Genomic DNA, 8,448 nt, shown 5'->3' with positions numbered 1-8,448 from the left:
TTTTTTTTAACCAGTTTGACTGATTCATTGAAAATACATGATTCAAATGAACAATTTACTCAAATGAAATCAGTAGGTCTTGCAAGCAAGTTTTACAAATGTTGTGCACAAGGGCAATATCTATACTAATTAATTAATAATAATAATAATTTATGCATTTAGCAGACGCTTTTATCCAAAGCGACTTACAGTGCATTCAGGCTATACATTTTTTACCAGTATGTAATGTAACTTTATACTACCCTGCAAAATTATGGGATTGGTCAAATGTTTCATAATTTTGTGATATAATTGTGAAATATTATTGCAATTAAAAATTATGATTTTATATTGTAATATATGTTCAAATGTAACTTATTGCTGTGATCAAAGCTGTGTTTTCAGCATCATTACTGCAGTCTTCAGTGTCACATGATCTTTCAGAAATCAGTCTAATATGATGATTTACTGCTCAGTAAACTTTTCTGAATATGATCAATGTTGAAAACAGTTTTTTGATGAATACAGAGTTCAAAATAACAGCATGTATTTGCAATAGAATTAAAAAAACAAAAACATTATGGATTTTTTTTTTTACTGTCACATTCACAATTTAATGCATCCTTGTTGACTAAAAGTAGTTTCTTTCAAGAAAGAAAGAAAGAAAGAAAAACATTTTTAAACAGTAACACGACATTTTAGGGATCAGCATAATGTGATAAATGTTCATTATATGAATCTCATGACATTTCCAGTCCTGGAGAATTATAAAAAACCCTAATATTTCCAGGTTTTCCATTAGCGTGGGAAATACTGCATTGTTTATTTATTGAAAGCTTATGTAAATGACTGTGATGGTCTGCTCTGCTCATATTTCAGATAATTCTGTATTAACTCCATCTCAAAAATGTACAAAACGTGAAATACAGAATAAAGTTGCATTTAGCCACTTCCCATTTTACTGTTTGCCTGCGTAGATTTCTCTGACTGACTGAATGCACTGCAAACTACCTGACTCTGTGAACTGGGAGTCGAGCTTCATTGTCTCCAGAAGATGCTCCAGAATCTTCTCCGGAGTTCCGGACATCACCGTGTACCTGAAGAACAGGTGTAGTTTACAGTTACCCCATAGTATTCCTAAATTCCCAATGTTAAAAATGACAGAAGAATAGAAACGTACTTGAGAGGAGAGGAACTGGAGCCCCTGTTGTTAGTTTTCTCCAAAACTAACACATCCTCCTCATGCTCCTTCAGACGGACCGTGTTTGCTTCCACATCCTGAAATCGAATTAATAGATTTAGAACAAGAAATAGATTTAATCATAACTCATCAAGCGATATTCATATGTGATGTACTAACATCTAATGTACTAAGATCTAAATGACTGGTTAGGTTCCCACAGGAAACAAATCACAACAGATGATATGTGACCCTGGAGCACAATATAGTAATATGCATTGCTAAGAACTTCATTTGGACAACTTTAAAGGTAATTTTCTCAATATTTGGATTTTTTTGCACCCTCAGATTCCAGATTTTCAAATAGTTGTATCTCGGCCAAATATTGTGTGATCCTAACAAACCACACATCAATGGAAAGATTATTTATTCAGCTTTCAGGGGATATATAAATCTCAATTTCGAAAAATTGACACTTAAGACTGGTTTTGTGGTTTAGGGTCACATATGTGATAGTGTTCAGGACACGAGGTTTCTGACGTCAGTAGTTTAGCAGCAATAAGCAATAAACTCACTATTACAGCACCGATGAGCTCAGATCATATAGCTGATTTATGAATGATCAAATGGAGGTGTTTGTCACTTAAAAGTTTTCCGCAATGTCACTTCTGTAATGTTTGTCGTAATTCAGCGTCATTACCAGTAGAGGGAGACAGGTTCCCAACCTATTTTGGCTGAATGCCTAAATTACTAATATTAATGTTCAATTTTACTTTTAAAAAGTACACTTGAGATTTGTTCAAACCTTTCGATTAATATAAGACATAATGCATTTAATGACTAACTGTTGCATAGAGAAGACAGAGGCAAGTTGTCATTGCAACAACATACAGTATGCAGCTGTATTTTATCAACTGGATCTTTTTTCTTGAATAATAATGTTCAGAAGTTGTGTTCAAGACTTTAAAGTTTATACAGAAACTGACTGTAAAAAAACAAAAACCAAATCTACTCTGACAAATAAGGAAAAAGTGTGACAACTACTTTCCCCAGAAACGATGCCATATTAAAGACTGCATTTAAAGACTGTGTCCTTCACCATTTCTATCAGTTGCAGTCTTCATAAAAACTAACTGATATCGTGACTACAGATTGTTTTGTCCAGTTCCATCATGCTGTAACTATGCAATAAATGACCCTATATGAAATCTCACTAAATCTGCCTAGATTTGTTTAGATAGTAGGCATCTGTTTCTGTGTCTGAGCTTCCGCTTACACAGCTTTCCTGAGCTCAGCTCTCTATTGTCAGAGCGTTGCGAGAGAGATCCTCCTGTCGCTGATGTACGGACCGGTATACATACAAACACAACACCAATGCAGCCAGAGAAAACTATCAGACGATGAGTAAATAGTCATTACGCCAACAGCACATTAGCAAATAGTACACTAGCAACAGTACACTAGTTTTTGAGCTTCTTCTTTGTCTAGATTCTGTGGACATTCACTTTGTGAGTTGCATTCTGGGACGCTTTTAAACAGTATTGGAGTTCACATGTCTGCCGCACACTTGTTTTCTGCTTTTCCTTGGCTATCAACTCACGCATTTCAATTTCTATCATTTTTATTATTTTTTAAATTAAAAGTTTAGGTTTGTAAAGAAATTCAAATGTAGGTATCAGGGTTATTATGGTTTACATTTACGGTTCTGTATGTACTGTACATACTTGTTGTACTAGTAGTAATTACAATAACTGGGTAATAACTAGGTACTAACCCGGAACCTAACCTGAACCCATGCAGTTACCTTATATTACCCAGTACTTTCTTAGGTAAGTAAGTACAGTACAGTACAATTTTGTAACTTGGAAAAAAATGAATAAAAAATAAATAAAATATGAAAAAAGATATCTTATTTCAGCTCGAATCACTTTAAAGCTAAATAAACTAATAAATAAAAATAATAACTATGTAGACAAAAAAACCCTAATTAAAATGGCAAAGCACAACAAAATTACTAAAACTATAAAATGTGAAAACAGAAAATATAAAAGTGTTCAAAAACCGATACTAAAATAACAATGGTAGTTGTTATTGCTATTATTATAACTAAAACTGGTAAAGAAAGCTGAAACAAAATATAAATATTAGATGAAAATCGTATAATTTGAGCAACGATTAGAAATGTTGATTTGGCCAACGACCTGAAAGCAAATAATTCGAAGTTGAAGTACTGAAATTTTGTAAACTAAAACTAAAATTGAAATAAAAGAAACTAAAGCACATAAAAACACACATAAACTAATAAAAATGATAAAAAAGCACATTTCAAAATTGTTAAAATTTAAATTCTAAATGAAGATAAAAACCGAAAATATAAAAGTAAAAGCTAAATATCAATAAATATATATACTATAATAGTATATAAATCTCTACTAACACTGGACAATTTAGTTTTGTCTACAAACTATTTTAATACATTATATTATAAATCATAAATAAGACTAGTTCATTTAGATCTAACAAAAGCACATTATTTTATTTTATATTTATTTTTTATTTAGTCCAAAGTACTATTTAACATCACTGAATCAGCTTTTGTTGTTTTTTAATTGTTATTTTATTATTCAAATATTACACCAACAAATCAAAATGTATAGGGTAGCAATTGCAGGTTAGCACTTTTTACAGTGTAGAGTATATGACAAAGCACTTTGTTTTGTTGTGAATAATGCGCGCTGACCCTGAGGACTCTGTTGAAGTCTTCTTTATCCACTCTCAGGAAGTGGCAGTTGTCCTCTCTCAGTACGATAGACGCTGCCCGAGGTGCGTCATTCACCAGAGCCAGCTTCCCGAAGTCATCTCCCTCATGTAACGTGCAAACTACACCCTGCAACCAGACGTGACCCACACAAACCAGCAAAGAAAAACATCTTCCAGCTGTAATTCAATTTGCACACAATCTTTCCTGGCACAGTCTGCATGCACTGTAATTGGCTTGAGAGCGATTAGCTGGTCTGCGTTATCACACATTAAACGCTTAATTAGTCTGTTGAATGTGAAGCATTAGTGGGGAATTACTAGTCTGACCTTTCCATAGATCACCACGTTAACGGAGCCCTTCAGGATGATGTACCATGACGTGCCCTCCTCCCCTTGATTAAACACTAGAACAAAAGAGATCGATAATGAACATCAAACGCAGAACACTGAGATCTAAACTCAGCACTCATTTAAAGCTGGTTAGTTCTGAATGGCTTGACTTCATTTTGTGAGTGAAGTTAGCAGGTTTGTGGTGTAATGTTTTGACACTTACACACTGTGCCTGCTTTGGCATGGGACTCAAATATCAGAACACCAGCTAGTTCCCTCTTCACCTGAGGAGAAAACACAATGCAATAGACTCTATACTAGTGATGAGACATGTCACCGTGTAATAATGAAAAAGGAAAATCGCCTTCATTTGAAAGCAAATGATATTTTTAACAATGCACACACATTAAAGCTCAGCTTGCAATTCATGCATTAATTCAATAGTTCACCCCAAAGTTTGAAATATGGTTAAAGTACTGCTGAATGTACTGACAAGCCTTTATGGTAAACAAAAATATATGTTCATGATATTTCTATTTATGTCATGTATTTAAATATATTTGTTATTACGCATTTGTAAAGATGAAGTTGCAGTTACTACATTTAAAAATACATTAACTTATAATGTAGTATTGAATAACACATTACAGTTCAATTATAATCATGTGCAATTACGATCAAGTCCTTTACCTGTGCTTTAGTATGTTAGTTAACACATCAAAATAAGTGTATTCTTTAAATCATGACAAGATTATACATTATGTACTTTAAACTATTAAAACATCATATGCTATTAAAACATAATGTACTTTAAAGTTAAAATTGGACATCATTACAAAGCGAACTTTTTAAGAAGCAAAGTAATAAAAGTGAGTAACACTTAATTTTAAGGTGTTCTTGTTACATATGTTACATGTACTTACTATTATAATTACTTTGCTGGATATAGCAAATGATGACAAAATAAACATTTGAAACAAGATAAATGGTCTACGCTTAATTTCATGAAGTGTGCGATTAATCGCGATTAATCACAGAAAAAGGGTGTGATTAATTAGATTAAAAATTTTAATCGATTGACAGCCCTAATTTTTTTATATATATTTTTTGTTTACTGAAATGTGTGTATACCAAACTAATTCCCTCTAACTTCATATAATGTGTACTTACAGTGGTGGAGAGAAGTGATAAGGCTTTAATATGCAGCAGCTCCTCATAAATGATCTCCAGGTCATCTGCTGTCCTCTGGCCAGGCCTGCCGAGAAAAGCAGGGAGGACACTGATGACTTTGAAACTTATTCTGACATTCTGGTGCACATATTACATCTCCCAGGACCTTTACGTCTCTCCTTCAGTTACAGCATGCATATAAAAGTCTAATCTGCCTTTAAAGACTTTCAGACTATTCCAGCCAAACAGGAGCAGATACAGATCAGATCACTCGGAGGCGCTTCTCTTAATTACCCAGAGTCCTCTGGGGGACGTAATGACTCATATTAACAGGCGCTGCTGCTTCTGAGGAACGAATTACACTGTAACAAGGACACCTTAAAATAAAGTGTAACCTAAAAGTGTACTTTCTTAAAGTGCACTTAAGTGGCCTTTTATTTGGTTAATATATTGTCTGGAAGTACAGTTTTTTTTTAATATATATTCTCAGGATTTGAAGTACACTACAAGTGCACATGCAATACAATTAAACACACTTCTTTTTCACAAGCGTATGGGTGGTAAGTAAGGACTAGTTTTATGGATTTTGTCTTTTATGAAGATGAACAGCATCGCCTTCCATTCACTTTCATTTCATGAAAAACAAAAGCTTGAACATTCTGCAAAAGTTCTGCCTTTATATTACACAGGATTTTTTTTAGGGCTGTCAACGTTAAGGCGTTAACGCATGCGATTAATTTTACAATCCTTAACGCGTTAAAATTATTTAACGCAATTAACGTAAAATTACTGAAGCACAATTTCGAACCAGTCTCGCTAGTAAAGTTTTGATAGATGAAGACTGCAATCAAGGTAAAGACAACTGCGATGGCGTACAGGAGTCGTACAGTAAGCGCGCGTGAGTCCGTTATAATAATGCGTGTATGAGTGACGCACTGATCACACATTGTATTTATGCACAGGCACAGACATTTCCCTACATTCACGTAGTTTCCACACACATTCACGATAATGTTTTGATTTGTCATGTTTATGTTGCTGTGTTTAGTTATACTGAATGTTAATTACCCAGAGTCCTCTGGGGGACGTAATGACTCATATTAACAGGCGCTGCTGCGTCGTGGGAACGTCCTGTTTACTCAGGATCATTCGCAGATGGGCGTCAGGTCCGATCTGAGAGAGGAGCAGGAGGGTGTCCTGTAGTTCTTCATCGCTCTCTTTCTTCTCTTCCTCAGTGGGGAGGGGTGCGTCCTCGGTCTCATCCTCCAGGAAGCGATAAAACAGATACTTATCTTGGAAACTCAGCTCCTGGTCCACTGCAGCCAAACACAGAACCAACCATATAGCACAGAAACACATGTAACCACATCACATCTGTAGTGTAAACAAAACTCATGAAAAATATACATAAGATACAAAAGTTCTCTCTGGGGCGGTACCTTTTTAAAAGGTACTAATATGTACCTTTATGGTGCTTATACTGTATGTACCCTTTAGTGGCAAATAAGGTACAAAGTTGTATCTTTTGAAAGGAAAGGGTACCTGCCAGTGACAGCTTTTGTATATTTTCTAAAAGTGTAAGGAATAATGATCATCTGCATTATAGATTTTAATTAAGAGCTGCCTCAAACTGTGCTCATATGTTGTGCTGTCCAATCACATTTATTTATATAGTGCTTTATACAATACCAGATTTACATCGATAAACAGTGTTAATGTTCATGTTAATGTTCGCTGTAATTCATCAGCTATAAAAATACTTACATTTCAGCAGTCATTATTCAGCTCAGTTCAGTTCAATATTGTTTTAAGTTCAATAACTGTTGCAAATTGCTGTGATTTATACCTTAATCAATGACTGACCAGCATGTACACTAGTTTGGGGTTGGTAAGATTTTTTAATGTTTTTGAAGTCTCTTATGCTCAACCAAAGCTGCATTTATTTCATAAAATATGTGAAAACAGTAATATTGTGAAATATTATTCCCATTTCTATTTGAATATATTTTACAATTTATTCCTGTGATGTCAAAGCTGACTTGGTAGCATCATTACTCCAGTCTTCAGTGTCACATGAGTTAGCAGTTATTTATTTTTATTGCCATGCCAACATCTAAGGCATCTTAATGGCAAAAACTACAATAATACAAGAGTTACATAAACACAAAATAAAAACCAAGCAAACACAAAAATATGGCAATAAGTTTTAATTAACATATGCTAAAAATTCTAAAATCTTTTCTGGTAAAATCTTACTAAACAAGTCCCTGAGTGAGCGTTCAGTGTCACATGATCCTTCAGAAATCAGTCTAATATGCTGATTTGCTGCTCAAGAAACATTTCTTATGATGATTAATGCTGAAAACAGTTGTGCTGCATAATATTTTTGTGGAAACTGTGATTCTTTGAAAAAAGAAAATTCAAAAGACATTTAACATTTATTCTAAAAAGATTTTTTTTTTCGTAACATTAGAAATGTCTTATCTGTAACTTTTGATCAGTTTAAAGTGCTCTTGTTGATTAAAAGCATTAATTTCTTTCACTTCTGAGTGATAGTGTACGAGATGACACACTCACCGTGGTTTAGGACGCCCTCCTCCAGCAGCACCTGCCACATCCCTACAGCCTGAACACGAGCGTGAACACAGGAAGTGTGCTGCATCAGCCAATCAACGAGCTCCATGCCCATACAGCACTGCCTACAACACACACACACACACACACACATACACACCACACATACACACCACACATATACACAGACACACAGACACACACACACACACACACACACACAGAGAGAGAGAGAGAGAATACAGATAATCCACTGAGCCACTCCACACAGAGAGCTGCATTTAATGACTTATAGACAGTGTTGGGGAGTACCTATAGTTACATGTAATGGAATTACGTAATTTAATTACAAAATAAAAGTAACTGTAATCTGTTACAGTTACTGAGAAAAAGTGTAATTAAATTACAGTTCCCTTTCAGTCGGTCACTCTCGACGTCACGTCGGATGACCGACG

General features: G+C 34.6%; 1 protein-coding gene across 3 annotated transcripts in view; it reads right to left on the bottom strand.

The window, feature by feature from the left end:
* LOC107742951 (rap guanine nucleotide exchange factor 4-like) overlaps positions 1-8,448 on the bottom strand; it is a 60,596-nt gene that overhangs the window by 19,056 nt on the left and 33,092 nt on the right. For all 3 annotated transcript variants that reach the window (XM_016556035.1, XM_016556037.1, XM_016556036.1), the window contains 8 exons: positions 7,997-8,118; positions 6,552-6,735; positions 5,420-5,504; positions 4,473-4,533; positions 4,247-4,323; positions 3,900-4,046; positions 1,160-1,257; positions 991-1,076 (listed from right to left, as the gene is read on the bottom strand). In XM_016556035.1, coding sequence (XP_016411521.1) covers positions 991-1,076; positions 1,160-1,257; positions 3,900-4,046; positions 4,247-4,323; positions 4,473-4,533; positions 5,420-5,504; positions 6,552-6,735; positions 7,997-8,118 — 860 coding nt within the window. The remainder of the gene's footprint in view (positions 1-990; positions 1,077-1,159; positions 1,258-3,899; positions 4,047-4,246; positions 4,324-4,472; positions 4,534-5,419; positions 5,505-6,551; positions 6,736-7,996; positions 8,119-8,448) is intronic.

The sequence above is a fragment of the Sinocyclocheilus rhinocerous genome, unplaced genomic scaffold, assembly GCF_001515625.1.
Source record: "Sinocyclocheilus rhinocerous isolate Xijiao unplaced genomic scaffold, SAMN03320098_v1.1 scaffold45, whole genome shotgun sequence".
Lineage (NCBI taxonomy): Eukaryota > Metazoa > Chordata > Actinopteri > Cypriniformes > Cyprinidae > Sinocyclocheilus > Sinocyclocheilus rhinocerous.
The sequence above is the reverse complement of the archived record's forward strand: the minus strand, read 5'-3'. Positions and strand labels throughout refer to the sequence as shown.